This window comes from Thalassophryne amazonica, chromosome 7, assembly GCF_902500255.1.
Source record: "Thalassophryne amazonica chromosome 7, fThaAma1.1, whole genome shotgun sequence".
Classification (NCBI taxonomy): domain Eukaryota; kingdom Metazoa; phylum Chordata; class Actinopteri; order Batrachoidiformes; family Batrachoididae; genus Thalassophryne; species Thalassophryne amazonica.
The window spans coordinates 70723102-70739416 of NC_047109.1; the positions used below are offsets into that span (position 1 = coordinate 70723102).

Here is a 16315-nt window from a genome sequence, read left to right on the forward strand (position 1 = left end):
AAGGGAGCCCCCAGCCACCCTGCAGAGGAAACTCATCTCGGCCGCTTGTACTCGCGATCTCGTTCTTTTGGTCATGAGCCAAATCTCATGACCATAGGTGAGGATCGGAACGTAGATCGATCGGTAAATCGAGAACTTTGCCCCCCTACTCAGCTCTCTCTTCACCACGACAGTCCGATACAGCAACCGCATCACTGCAGATGCTGCACCGATCCGTCTATCGATCTCACGCTCCATCCGTCCCTCACTCGTGAACAAGACCCCGAGATACTTAAACTCAGAGATACTTTTAAATATATTTTTTTCTTTTTGTTAGTGAAAAGAACTCACTATTTTGTTACAAAATAGTATAAAAGGCTTTAACTCTAACTTCCTGCAAAATGTGAACTATATTCATATTTTGCAGGAAAATCAAAACACTAAATTTACAATCTGAAAATTCTTAAAACTAAACATAGGGAATGATACCAAATGTGGATACAGTACTGGCCAGAATTATTGGCTCACTTTAAATTTGCGTGCAAAATTTAAACGTGTTAATAAATTAATACATATTAACCAATTTGTGTGAACAGAATATATAGTAAGACATATTTATTTACTTTGAATTGTTCATGTAACTGTCTCCTGACTTGTCTAAAGAAAACTGTCTGTGAAGGTGTTAATTATAAATTTATTAATGTGCCTATAACTGCCACACATACATATTATATCTGTTTTTATTTCACTGTATTAAAGAATTTAATGCTGTAAATTTTAGTATGTATTCTGATAAAGTTAAATTGTTTAATTTGCATTGATTTCTGACATTATTTTAAATTCTGTGTTTAAAAACACAGTGTTCCAATAATTCTGAACAAGTCTGTGTGAGGTAGACTGCACCACTTCCCGCTTTGTTCTCTTTAGCTGTAATTTCCAAATGGCAGAACAACAATTTGGAAATTAAAACCAAATTAACAAAGTTCTACAGTAAATAAATGTTACATTGCAGAAACTTTTTCTGGAGACACTGCAGTAGGTGTGACTAGCATGAATAGTTTTAGTGAGATCACCATAGTTTCCTCTTCAGATTCATTCATGGATTTGTGCTCACTGACAACATGAATTCAGTAGTTTTTGGTCTTTATATTGTATGTTTTTAATGATCTCATTTGGTCTGTCCATCTCTGTGTATTTCCATGTGTCTTGTGAGCCGAATTTGACCTAAACTGTGGTGGATCTTAATAAACTTCACACATTGGCAGCTCACCATCTGTAAATATGCATGAAGCAAAGTAATTTCTGTTTAACAGCTTCAAGGGAGATAATGTGAATTTTGTTTTTAAGAAATGTATACTATGTTGAATTTGACTATGTAAACACAATAAGAATAAGAAGAACTTTTTTCATCCTGAAGGAAATTGTTTAAAGTCTCCTCCTAAACTGCTTCATGGATATAAAAAGGAAACATCACAACAATGATAACACAATGTAGTAATGATGTGCAAGAAGGATAATCATGGTCAAACATTTTAAATGAGAAATAATTGTACTTTTCTATTTATTAATGCATCATACTGTATGATACTGACTTCATAAGCACAGCTCCTCCTGTGTGCACGGAGGAAATAATTCCCATCTGACATCTTCAAGAGGAGATAATTTGACAGAGCTTTACTTTACCAGTTTGTTAATTCAGTTATTTCATCCCAAATCATTTACTACCACCAACTGTGCAATCCAGCAGCTATCACAGATCGAGGGCTATCATTTTACGAGCTTGCTCACAGATCTCTGTTTATTTTAAATATTTATTTATTTTTGTGTATTAAATTTGGGCAAACTTTCTTTTGTGGTATATTTGGTATAATATGTGACAATGGTGCTTTGTTTGTTTATTATTATGTATGTTTTATATCTGTGGAATGTCTCATCTTGTGGACCGATGTACATTTGTGTGCTTTCATCATGTTCATTGTAGAATTCAGTCTTATCCAAATTCTGCCTGTTTAATTTCATACTAACTTCTTGATGACCAGTTACTTTCATGTGGGATTTGAGCTTTTTGTCACATTCAGGATTTTATTTGCGCCACTGGCAGAGGCACTTTTCTTCCTTCCAAATGTGTGGGAAGGCATATTCTCGCAGTGTTTATACTGTGTCTGTACATGTGGGAGAAATTGGAGTTATTCCCAGGGAATCTCCTTCTGTTTGACTGCAGAGTTTCCAGTCTGCTTTTTAACTGTTTGCGGATTATAAAACTAGATAGAGTAGATGATGCCTCTTCTCTGTGTGTTTAACTGAATTGTCTCTTAACAACAGTTCTTCTCTTTCTTCTTTTCAGAACTTAATCCCACAGGTAAGAGTTTAGGACAGTAGTGTCCAATAGAGTAGAGTATTTAGATTGATGATCACACAAGCGCGCACACACACCCACACCATTAAAACAGACAATGTAGTCATATAGTAGGGGGTGGGAGGAAAAAAGATTCTTAAATGCGTCGTAATACGGACATGGATATCTGTGTCAGTTCACAAATATCAGTAATGGATTTTATAAACATTATTTGTGGGGATAGGAACACGTGCTGGCCATAGGTAATGAGCACTTTTCATGTTCCTTATGTAAACTTGCATTTTTTTCTTTTATGCAAGTAATTTTTTGGAATAGTCACTGCAGAAATTTAGCCTGACCTGAAGTCTCAGTACATTTTTAACAAACACAGAGCATCTCCATGTTTTGGCTGACCCCAAAATGTGAAAAGATTTTTAACATCCTCCAACAGCATTTTCTGCTATAATTAATCTGTATTTAGTTAGTAATCTGCTGCATTCAGTTATCTACAGTTGCTGATGACAACACTGTGAGACTGCAGTCACGTTTAAGTTGTGCATCAGATACTAACTGATGGTTCTGTTGTTTTTATTGAGCGTTCATCAGAATATTCTACCACGGCTGGTTGCAGGAGCAACACACACTGTGCTAGTACACGGCAGCAAAAGTTGAAATTGTAAGCCTCTGCTCGCCAGAGGTGCAAGCACCAACTGAATGCTGACAGACATCAATAACTACTTTTTTTTAAGTTTTCTTTTACATCAAATAAAAATAATGATTTTACCTCCAGAAATTTTCAGATGTAAATTTAGCGACTACAGCAAGGTCTTCCTGTTTTCATACAATGTGAAAAATGCTAAACTGCTGTTGTATGTATTGATTAAGTGCAATTATTACCATTCTAATTAACACCGCAGTATTATGTACCATCATCTGACATGTTCCATCAGTGTCTGCAGACAACAGTAATTTTGTGACTTTTGCCACTTTGTTTCTGCTGTCAATAAGAGAATGCAGCAAAAGAAGACACATTTCTGAGAGTCTGTAGGTTAAAGCATTATTTGAAGGGAACCCAAGAGGATTGATTGTATTTAAGTCAAAAATGTGCAGTCATCTTTTAACACTTCAGTGTTCCTGGTGTGCGTTTGGATTGGGCTGATTGTGGCTTCAGTGCCCTCCTGGCTACAACCCTGAATGTACTCAAAACCACAAAGGGTACACACAAATACACACTTTAAAGCACACATGATCGAAACTATAACGTGCATTCCAACACATACTAAGTCACACATGCTACTGTGTATACAGGAAGTCAGCGCTGCCTACTGTTTATATTCCTGTAATGTAATACTTGGCTCTGTATATACACACTCCTATGTAGGTACACACTTCCTCACTGTTTTATGACATAAACACAGATCCATTTATATCCATTTATCCTTTTATGCTCTGTGCAGTGGTAATACTTTCACAGAAATATCATATATCTCAAACAGAGGCACTCACAAACATTCTTGAATGCAGCAGCATACACATGGCCACATTTTGAGGTGTTGCAGCAGTATTGTTGGCAGTCTACATTTCCTCTTCATCTCAGTCCATTTCACTTTGTGTACTTTGATATAGCACAAGGTAGGATGTCTTGTAATCTGCAGTAGGTATATAGGCTCTGTAGCCATGTATGTAGTGACACGTCTACAAGCTCCTTGCATATTGCTGCAGCTGCAATTTTTGTCCACATGCTACTTTTGCATGAACCAAATACATTTTTTCAATGTAATTGTTGTCCATTTAGTGAGGGGAAAAAATGAGCAGGATCCAATCCAGTTTTTATTTAGAACACATTTAAAAACAACAAGGTTGACCAAAGTGCTGTACAAAGACATAAATATATAATCACATGGTAAATAACAATCGCAACAATCTAAGTTTTTAAAACACTAAAATCATCAACCCTCTAGTCAAAAGCCAATGAAAACAAATATGTTTTAAGGCGAGATTTAAAGACTAGAGTTGAATCCGCCTGCCTAATACAGAGAGGCAGGTCACTCCACAATCTGGGACCAACAACAGTAAAAGCTCTATCACCTCTAAGTTTGAGCTTGGTCTGAGCAACTACAAACAGAGCTTGATCTCGTGACCTAAGAGAACATGATGGGGAACAAGACACGAGCAGGTCAGACAGATACCGTGGGGCAAGATCATTGAGACATTTAAAAACAAACAATAAAATTTTAAATCAATACGATATCGAACTGGCAGCCAGTGAAGGGAAGAAAAAACGGGTGAAATATGGTCACACTTCCGGGATGCAGTCAAAAGACAGGCTGCAGCGTTCTGAACCAGCTGCAGCCATGCAAGTGAGGCCTGGCTAATACCGGCGTACAGTGCATTACAATATTGCAGCATGAGTAGATTAATTTAGCCAAGGCTTAGATCTGTGTTTTGGGGCGTCTCATTTTAAATGGAGCCACACTTTCAAGAATAGACTCACAGGTAGAGTCAAAGCGTAAGAAAAGCTGTTCAGTATCACAGTAAAAATAAGAATGGCCCCTAACCAACAGCAAATTGTTAAAAGCCACAGAGAACTGGGCAGCAGTGGTTGAATTAATTACACGACAGCGGCGTGCAGGAGCGCACGGTTTGACAATGTTGCATAAATAAGGCACATCAAAAAGAATTTGCGCATGATCGGAAAGCACAGCATCACGGACTTCTAAATTACACATGGAAATGCCATAAGTTAAAACAAGATCCAGTGTATGTCCATGTACTTGTGTAGGTCCAGAAACACACTGCACAAAGTTAAAAGAGTCAATAAGCTCCAAAAACGCTTTGGCCATAGGTTTATCAGCACAACATACATGAACATTAAAATCACCCACAATCGCTATACGGTCAAACTGAGGCATGATTTTGGCCAAGATGTTAGAAAAGTCATATAAGAAGTCTTTGTTGTATTTAGGGGGCCTGTAAACAACAGCACACAACACGGGAGGATCAGCAGTCAAAACATATGCGTTTAGCTCAAAGCTACACTTAAAACTTTCTCTGTAAACAGTTGCTACACCACTTCCGTGTCCCAAAGCTCTCAGCATAGAAAAATAAGTAAAGCCAGCAGGCAAAAGTTCAGAAAAGGCGCTCAACTCACCAACACCAACCCAGGTCTCAGTTACACAGAGGAAATTCAGTGCATGACAGGATAAAGTCCTTAATAACAAAGGTTTTATTTGCCAGCGATCGAGCGTTTACCAGCGCTATCCTTGCTGGGGTCTCAGTGCTAGCCTTCACACGAGCATTGCCGGTTTCCCGTGCTGCTGGCCGTAGATTTTGAAAATTCACTCCGCACTGTTGGAGACGGGCAACAGGAAGGCGCCGGATCCAAAATCTTCCAGCATCCAACCCGACCACTGGGACCAGGTAACTGATCGACTCTGCACAATGACCGAGGTAAAAACACAGCTGGCAGAGGTAGTAGGCAATAAACCGGCCTTTAGCTTCACCAGCCTTCTGCTGCGTTTCCCCCGGTGCCTTCAGCGCGCACTGCACACAGGTGGATCTGACACACGGCAGAGGAAATCTGGCACTCCTGACAGGAAAGGTGGGCATGAATTGCCATATCCTCCATAATCAAAATTTGCCAAATGTCGTAAAGGTCGAAGATCCAGTAGCGCTTAGCAATCAGAGACCAGTAAAGGACTAACTTTTAGTGTAAAAACTGATATAATTGGCAAAAACAAAATCTGCACAGACAGAGGACAAGCCAAGCACCCTGGCGTCATCATGCCACGTCGCGTCATGAAGTACTGCTGCATTTTGAGACACTTTTCACATATCTTTCTGAAAACATGTTGATCCCATGACATTTTGTGATTGATTTGGAGCTTTAAGATCTGGAGCTTTAATGGAAAAATGTTTTGATATTTATAAGATTGAGCATTTTACTAGTGAAAACGGCATCATAAATCATGTTGAAAAATGTGTCAAACCTGGAATTAAACTGTTGCACAGCTGAAAATAGGAAATATTTTTATTTATTTATTTTTTAACATTGCGAGATGGGACATTTTTGTTGTTAAAGCATATTCCCTGGTTTCCCTTCTGTTTTGATTTCTGATTTTGATTTATAATACCCACATGTCTTGATGTAAATGATTTGACTTTGAATGTGACAAAATTTGTTGCAGAATGAAACTATATTAAAAGTAAGAAGAAAACCAGATTTTAGCAGTCTAATTTTCATTTCATTGTTTCAGAAACTAAATTCACAGTTTTGTTCGAGCATCTGTGGATTTTTTCTTTTTAAAATTATTGTTATTTTATTCTGGTGCACTCCTTTAAATACTGTCTATGATACCCTCTTTCATTATTTTAAAATTTCAGTGTTTTACAAAATTAAAAGCTGCTTCAACTTTAAATTTATAAAAAAAATTTTTTAGCAATCTGCTTTTCCATCACAAACTGCTCACTGATCCATGAAGGCTCATTGCTGTGCCAATTAGTAACTCAGTATACCACAGAAAAATAGGAAATAAATTAAATTGGAGCCAATGTCGGATTAGCTGTGTTAGGCAGATGCGGTTTACTTTGTGGGTTCATATTAAGTTTTGGGTCAGGGCAGGAGTATTGCTTTATGTGTTGGATTTATATTGGGAGCAGGTTGAGATGAACTTGAACTTAAACCAGTTGTTCATTTTTGATAATACTTTTTAACGTGATATTTAACATTTGTTACTGTGTGTTTAACATAACAGCTGTCTGAGGCTCCTAAACAGTATCACAGATGTTGAAAATACTTTTTAAGAATGTGGTGTACATTATGCATCTGTGTATACACACACACACACACACTCGTGTTGGAAGTAAATCTCTGTTTAATGGTGAAATGTGGCAAAAATGGCCTGGGAATATACTGCAATGCCGTGGAATAAAATAGGATGCACTTGTGCATACAAACGTGTACAGTGGTGAATACAAGTTTTCAAGGCCAATTTTGAGGTGGATAAATGTTTCCTCGTTTGCCTTTTTCACCCTTTCACAACTTCCCTCCCTCCCTCCCTTCCTTTCTTTCAATTTCCCCTTGTCTCTTTCTATCAGTTCTTTTCTCCATCCATCATTTACTCTTTCTGTTGGTCTTGTATCACATCTCTACTTTTTCAACTCTCAGTTTTCGCTTTCTTCCTTCTCTCCCCACACCCCCTCCGATACAACCGCTACAGTTTTTAACATTAATTTCCTTAGTACAGCTCAACTTAACACACTGATTCCTTGTGAGCAAGAAACTTAAATATTCTTGGCTGAGATGTGAGTTGCCAAGGTAATTTAATGCTGGACAAGGAAACATTGTAAATTTGGTTCAGTCGTAACTGTGAAATTTTTTAAAATGAATGCCACATTACCCATATTTCCAGCTTAGTAATACAGTGTTATTTTTCTTAAGAGACCTGGGAGCTGAACTTTGTTGATATCAAATGTTGATGGTTGATAAGTCCATTCAGTGTTGATATTAATTTCTTTGTTATGACAATGACAATCCATATATTTTCACAGATATGTACAGTTGTATGCAAACGTTTGGACACCCCTGATAATTTTCATGATTTTCCTTTATAAATCATTGGTTGTCTGCATCAGAAATTTCAGTTAAATTTCATTTCATTTATTTCATTTATTTGTTTATTTGACAGGGACAATGCAGTCAACATAGATCGAGCAATATCTGCAACTGATGCGATGCACAAAGAGTTTATAGCCTCAACTAATTCACAACTCTTGTCCCTGGTTGGGGCTTTCCACAAATTACATGATTCATAATTCTACAATTTCCTTCCACCTCCATTCATTTTCTTCCCGCTTCATCCGAGGTCGGGTCGCGGTGGCAGCAGCTCAAGCAAAGCCGCCCAGACCTCCCGATCCACACACACCTCCCCCAGCTCCTCCGGGGGAACCTTGAGGCGTTCCCAAGCCAGCTGCAAGATGTAGTCCCTCCAGCATGTCCTGGGTCTTCAACCGGGCCTCCTCCGGATGGAACGTGCCCGGAACACCTCTCCAGCGAGGTGTCCAGGGGGCATCTGAAAAAGATGCCCCAGCCACCTCAGCTGGCTCCTTTCAACATGGAAGAGCAGCGGCTTGACTCTGAGCTCCTCCCGAGTGACCGAGCTCCTCACCCTACCTCTAAGGGAGCGCCCAGCCACCCTGCGGAGGAAACTTATGTCGGCCGCTTGTACTCGCGATCTTGTTCTTTTGGTCATGAGCCAAATCTCATGACCATAGGTGAGGGTTGGAACGTAGATCGATCGGTAAATCGAGAGCTTTGGCTCAGCTCTCTCTTCACCACGACGGCCTGATACAGCGACTGCTTCACTGCAGATGCTGCACTGATCCGTCTGTTGATCTCACGCTCCATCGTCCCTCTTTCGTGAACAAGACCCCGAGATACTTAAACTCCTCCACTTGAGGCAAGGACACTCCACCGACCTGAAGAGGGCAAGGCACCTTTTTCCGGTCGAGAACCTTTGCCTCAGATTTGGAGGTGCTGATCTTCATCCCGGACGCTTCACACTCGGCTGCAAACCGCTCCAGTGCACGCTGAAGGTCCTGATTTGACAAAGCCAACAGAACCACATTGTCCGCAAACAGCAGACATGAGATTCTGTGGTTCCCAAACCGGACCCCCTCTACGCTCTGACTGCGCCTGGAAATTCTGTCCATAAAGGTAATGAACAGAACCGGTGACAAAGGGCAGCCCTGGTGGAGGCCAACGTGCACTGGAAACAGGCTTGACTTACTACCGGCAATGCAAACCAAGCTCCTGCTGCGGTCGTACAACTGGATAGCCCTTAACAAAGGACCCCGGACCTCGTACTCCCGGAGCACCCCCCACAGGGCGCCTCGAGGGACATGGTCAAACGCCTTCTCCAGATCCACAAAACACATGTGGACTGGTTGGACGAACTCCCATGAACCCTCGAGCACCCGATGGAGGGTGTAGCTGGTCCAGTGTGCCGCGACCAGGACGAAAACTGCACTGCTCCTCCTGAATCTGAGGTTCGACTACGGGTTGAATTCTCCTCTCCAGTACTGTGTATAGACCTTACCGGGGAGGCTGAGGAGTGTGATTCCTCTGTGATTGGATCACACCCTTTCGTCCCCCTTCTTAACAGAGGGACCACCACCCTGGTGAGGGTTTTGTTTCCTTCACTGCTTCCAGTTTGTCTTTGAGTGCCTTTTTTTAGTTTCAGACTTCATGTTAACAAGTCTTTGTTCTCTCTCTCACCAGGTAGTGGTTCCTCCACAGTAGTAGCATTTTCTGCTTTCCTAAACGGCCGCTATCCGCCTGCTGATTTGACCGGCGATATCACCGTGTCCTACAGCTCCCCAACAGGTAAACACTTCAGTCTGTGGGATAGACTGTTTTTACTTGACATTGCTGATCTCATGATCGTGTTCAAGGCCACTGTGTTGGTTAAAGGTTTTGGTTTGATAAAGCTGTTGAATAACTAGAACAGGTCATGATAAACATGTACACATATAGGTTTTGAAATTAATTGATTTTATGGTATCAGGATATTTTTCCACGAAGTTCATAGTTATTTTCACCTAGGGAATACCAAGAAAGCAACTGTCAAAACAACCTTGGTTCTCACTCAGGAAAGTAGTGAAGAGAAATGTTTGCTCAGGTTATTCTCTTTATTTATTTTTATCCTTATTGTCTTTGCAAATAGATTTAATTTCAGATATTTAAAAATATCATTTATAGTTCCAAAGAAATCATGTGTTTGCAATACATCAAAACAATGTAAATATAAACAAGGCATATGTTTCTGTTCATTTTCCACCAAATGTAGTGACATGCTACTGTAATTAGCTTTCTCTTCTGGTATGCACAAGTAACAATAGCATTAGCATTTTATCTGCTGTTGCATCATGTTAAATTTACCAGCAAAATGTGGTATAATTCTTTTAATTGTAAGATGTTTCTGTAGCATTTGATGACAGCTAATGTTAAAAGTCTTCTGGAGCAGGCACTGAAGAGAATACTTTGCCAAATAAAGTTTAGGCCCTAACTACATAATTGAACTGCCTGATTTTCTTTTTTCTGTTGAAAGCTCACACTTTTCATTGGCTGCACAAAGTGAAGCACAATACAAGTGGAAGTGAGGGAGTGATTGATTAATTTTTATATTATACGCAAAACCCACCAATGATTAAATGAGGGTGGATAAATCCAAACACTTCTGTGCCCAAACCTCAGCATGGCACTCACCTTATTCACCCTCCAGATAGCATAAAGAACTTGGATATACCCTGACAGCATTTGCGCCATGTTGTAGATCATGAATTTTAGTCAAACATAGCTCTGGTTCTTCAATTCACACACACTGACAACAGAAATATGTGACCATCCTTATTTTCATCATTCTCTGTCTTATTCCCATATGTCTTTGGAATCGAAGGGGTCAATGTGATCCAACATTAAGCAGTTTAAGGGTTAAATGTTTTGTTCAAATGCACTTCAGCTGTCAGCCATAATTGAGGATGAACCCCCACAGGTTCAAGTTATGGACAACCCGTTCAGCTGACCATAATGGCCCCCATGTGACCAGGCTTAGCCTGATAATTGAAGTATGGATGGAAGCAGGATCTGACTGAGAACTGCATGGACTTGAAGCCCTGACACAAATACATATTATTACTCTAAAACTGCAGCTTGTCTGCTTTTGGCAGCCCCACACTGTGTGATTTCAAATCTGCTTGGATGTTTGCTGTCATGTGAGTACATCTCAAGAGAACAAGTGGACACAAATCCGAGTTTGTGAGGATGCTCTTGGTATCAGACGTACACCAGAAACATCTGCTCTTGTTCTGTTTTGTCACTCAATTTTTTTTTCCATTTGTACTTTTATCTATCACTATGTAACACAATTTTTGTTCCTGGCTTCTAAGTGTTATATTTCAACTGCTTATGTCTAAAGTCTATGGAAAAATGACTACATTCAGCACAAACTTTGATTTTTTTTTTTTTTTTTTTTTTTTTTTTTAACGTTCTAGAAAGTTCTAAAAGTTTCTTGAAATTTCTAGATAATTCTGGAAACTTCTAGAAAATTCTGGACAGTTCTAGCAGTTAAAGAATATTCTAAAAGACTACTCAGTAGTAGTGAAGGCGAATCGAGAATATTCTTGAAAACAGACAAATTTCAAAATATCATTGTCCTGATCACAGAAGCAAAGTTTCTGTGGAATAACAGCTATTTTCTATTTATTTAAGGCATAACAGGTTAAGAAAACACACTGTGTACCCAGAAACAAAACAAAAATAAAAATTTGTTACATAGTGAATCAGTTTGTATATGGAATGTGACAGTGGACTTTGACTCAAACATTGCTTATTCTGTAATATCATATGTTTTATTATCATGACTTTGGGTTGAATCAGAAGTGTGTAAGTGTTCTGTCACAGTACTGAACACCAGCTGGTAACAGTGCTGACTTGATGTAAGGACATCTGGGTTCTTTTCGGACAAGTCTAGTTCACATGCACCCAGAACCCCACACCCACCGAGTCTGTTTCCAGGACTTTCAGTTTTCTGGAAGATATTAGTTTTCCCTGCAAACCAACACAACCATTCTTTATATCGAATGTCCAAAACATACTTTTTTCATTCCTGATTTCAGCATTCATGCAAAAATCAACTCATGAAAAAAATTAGACTTTTTTCTGCTATTGTTTCCTTTGGGTTGCATTTATTTTGGCAGGCTTCCGTTGGTGGAACATTTTCCTTCTCCAGGAGCTCATTTAATGTCAAATGTCTGGAAATGTTGGGAAGTATTTCTTTTTGTTAAGCTTTACGTGCTGCTAAAAATATCGAAAATTAAGTAGCCTGGAGTATGTCCATCAACCTTGGAAGCCTAGCAGATGTTAGAGTATGAATCGGGTTGATCTCTTGTTTTAGAAAAGGCACGCTGCGCTTAAGTTAGGATAGCAGTGGGTATTTTAAAGGCTAGAAGAAGGTGACCAAGATGGAAAAGAAGTAAAGGTGATGAATGCTCAGATTTGAATCATGGGAAAGAGGGAAAAATGATGATGAGATGGAGAGAAAAGGGAAGAGGAGGCTATTTTAATAAGAAGGGGCAAAGAGAGGTTTGCCAGGGTGGAGGTCAAAGGAATATGGAATACATGAAGAAGAAGGAGAGTAGCATTTGAGACAAAACACTCTGTCGTTGTTGAAAAAAATCATATTCCGTGAGAATGCTGGTGGATAAACTATTAGTCTACAAGTTAGCGAGGCAGACTTATGACCAGATGATCCCCAGTTTGAATCCCTGCTACACTGGGAAAATCACTTAGGTGCTGTAAAACAAGGGCTTGAAACCCCACGTTGCTCCGAGTTTGCAGTTCTAACATTGTAAAAGCACTTTAAGCATCTGTATCAGCCACATGGGGTGTGCAGCCAGTACATTCTGAGTGCCGGTCCCAAGCCCGGATAAATGAGGAGGGTTGCGTCAGGAAGGACATCCGGCGTAAAACAAGCCAACCCAACTATGCAGACTAAGACTCAAATTTCCATTACCGGATTGGTCAAGGCCCGGGTTAACAATGTCCGCCACCGGTGCTGTTGCCCAACAGGGTGCCGGTGGAAATTGGGCTACTGCTGGGCAAAGACGACGAAGAAGAGGAGGAGAACGTTTCCACAAACAGTGGGAGAAGAAGAAAACTAGAAGGGTGGAAATGAGAGTGGGGACTTTGAATGTTGGTAGTATGACTGGTAAAGGGAGAGAGCTGGCTGATATGGGAGAGGAGAAAGGTAGACATATTGTGTGTGCAAGAGACCAAGTGGAAGGGAAGTAAGAGCAGGAGCATCGGCGGTGGGTACAAGTTGTTGTACCATGGTGAGGACAGGAAGAGAATGGTGTTGGGGTAATTTTAAAGGAAGAGTACGTTAAAAGTGTGTTGGAGGTTAAGCGAGTGTCTGACAGGGTGATGAGTGTGAAGTTGGAAATTGAAGGGGTGATGATGAATATCATCAGTGCATATGCCCCACAGGTAGGTTGTGAGATGAAGGAGAACGAAGATTTCTGGATTGTGTTAGATGAGGTGGTGGAGAGTGTGCCCAAGCATGAAAGAGTGGTGATAGGAGCAGACTTCAATGGGCATGTTGGTGAAGGGAACAGAGGTGATGAGGAAGTAATGGGTAGATATGGTATCAAGGATAGGAATGGGGAAGGACAGATGGTAGTCGATTTTGCAAAAAGAATGGAAATGGCTGTGGTGAATACCTACTTTAAGAAAATGGAGGAGCACGGGGTGACATATAAGAGTGGATGAAGGTGCACACAGGTGGACTACATTCTTTATAGGAGATGCAAGCTAAAAGAAATCAGACTGTAAGGTGTTGGCAGGAGAGAGTGTCATTAGACAGCGTAGGATGGTTGTTTGTAGGGTGACTTTAGAGGTAAAGAAGAAGAGAGACTGAGAGCTCAACAAAGGATCAGATGGTGGAAGCTGAAGGAGGAAGACTGTTGTGTGAAATTTAGCGAGCAGGTGAGCAAAGCACTGGTTGGAGGGGAAGCAGTTTTGAACAACTGGAAAAGTACTGCACATGTGGTGAGGGAGACAGCTAGGACAGTACTGAGTATGACATCTGGACAGTGGAAGGAAGACAAGGAGACTTGGTGGTGGAATGAAGAGGTCCAGGAAAGCATAAGGAGAAAGAGGTTGGCGAAAAAGCTTTGGGGTAGTCGGAGAAATGAAGAAAGTAGACAGGAGTACAAGGAGATGCGGTGTAAGGCGAAAGTGGCAAAAGTGAAGGAAAAGGCATATTGTGAGCTGTACAAGACGTTGAATAGTAAGGAAGGAGAAAGGACTTGTACCGATTGGCCAGACAAAGGGACAGAGCTGGAAAGGATGTGCAGCAGGTTAGGGTGGTAAAAGATGCACATGGTAATGTGCTGATAAGTGAGGAGTGTGTGCTGAGAAGGTAGAGGGAATATTTTGAAGAGCTGATGAATGAAGAAAATGAGCGAGACAAAAGGCTGGATGATGTGAGAGTAAATCAGGAAGTACAAGAGATTAGTAAGGAATGAGGGCTGCTGTGAAGAGGATGAAGAGTGGAAAGGCAATTGGTCCAGATGACATTCCAGTGTAGGCATGGAAATGTCTAGGAGAGATGGCAGTGGAGTTTCTAACCAGATTGTTTAATAAAATCTTGGAAAGTGAGAGGATGCCTGAGGAGTGGAGACGAAGTGTGCTGGTTCCTATTTTCAAGAACAAGGGTGATGTGCAGAGCTGCAGTAACTACAGAGGCATAAAGCTGATCAGCCACAGCATGAAGTTATGGGAAAGAGTAGAAGTTAGGCTTAGAAAACAGGTGAATCTGTGAGCAGCAATATGGTTTCATGCCGAGAAAGAGCACTACAGATGCAATGTTTGCTCTGAAAATACTGTTGGAGAAGTACAGAGAAGGCCAGAAGGAGTTACATTGTGTGTTTGTGGACTTAGAAAAAGCTTATTATAGGGTGCCAAGAGAAGAGCTGTGGTATTGTATGAGGAAGTCTGGAGTTGCAGAGAAGTATGTTAGGGTAGTGCAGGACATGTACAAGAATAGTGTGACAGCGGTGAGATGCGCAGTAAGAATGACAGACTCATTCAAGGTGGAGGTGGGATTACACCAAGCATCAGCTCTGAGTCCTTTCTTGTTCGCAGTGGTGATGGACAGGTTGACGGATGAGATCAGACAGGAGTCCCCATGGACTATGATGTTTGCAGATGACATCTGCAGTGATCTGATCTGATCACTGCAGTGATCTGATCTGCAGTGAGAGTAGAGAGCAAGTTGAGTCTAGTCTGGAGAGGTGGAGATATGCTTTGGAGAGAAGGGGAATGAAAGTCAGTAGAAGCAAGACTGAGTACATGGGTGTGAATGGAAGGGAGCCCAGTGGAATAGTGCGGTTACAAGGAGTAGAAGTGGTGAAAGTAGATAAGTTTAAATATTTGGGGTCAACTGTTCAAAGTAATGGAGAATGTGGTAAAGAGGTGAAGAAGAGTGCAGGCAGGGTGGAGTGGGTGGAGAAAGATGGCAGGAGTGATTTGTGACCGAAGAATATCAGCAAGATTGAAGGGGAAAATTTACAAGACAGTAGTGAGACCAGCTATGTTGTACGGCTTAGAGACGGTGGCACTAACAAAAAGACAGGAGGCAGAGGTGGAGGTGGCAGAGCTGAAGATGTTGAGATTCTCTTTGGGAGTGACGAGAATGGACAAGATTAGGAATGAACATATCAGAGGGACAACTCAGGTGGGACAGTTTGGAGACAAAGTCAGAGAGGCAAGACTGAGATGGTTTGGACATGTGCAGAGGAGGGACCCAGGGTATATAGGGAAAAGGATGCTGATGATGGAGCCAACAGGCAGGAAGAAGAGGAAGGCCAAAGAGGAGGTTTATGGATGTGCTGAGGGGACATGGCGGTGGTTGGTGTGACAGAGGACAGGTCGAGATGGAAATGATTGATCTGCTGTGGCGACCCCTAACGGGAACAGCCGAAAGGCAAAGAAGAAGATCAGATGGAAAAGTACAACAGAAATGCAGTCCATTTATTTATTTTTGTCCTTTGTATGAACAAAATAACTCAGGGTTTGATCTAATTTTAACCAAATTTGGTAGAATGACTAAGCATCAAACTGAGTGGCGTTGTGTGTTCGCCGCCCCTCTGGTTTTTCTCCAGTTTTCTCGTTTGTAACTTGTTTTGTAGTGGTTTGAGTGTAATTTTTTATTTTTTTTTTATCTTTGGGTATGCACTTGACGTGGTTCTTGGTCCTTCAGTGTGCATTTTTAACCATTTTTGATTGTTTAGTGCCTTTTTTGCACTGCATGACGGCACACTTCACTCCCTCGGTTGGCGCGATGCTAAGCTACTCTGCAGCTGAGCTACAGAGCTTGAACAACAGTGTCCCTTGGGACATTCTCGCTGTCAGAGAGCTTGGTTTGCTCCGCTGACCTCGCT

General features: G+C 40.9%; 1 protein-coding gene across 1 annotated transcript in view; it reads left to right on the forward strand.

Moving 5' to 3' along the window:
* Positions 1-16315, forward strand: part of bbs9 (Bardet-Biedl syndrome 9) — a 390202-nt gene that overhangs the window by 179444 nt on the left and 194443 nt on the right. The window contains 1 exon segment of the mRNA XM_034173643.1: positions 2324-2338. Coding sequence (XP_034029534.1) covers positions 2324-2338 — 15 coding nt within the window.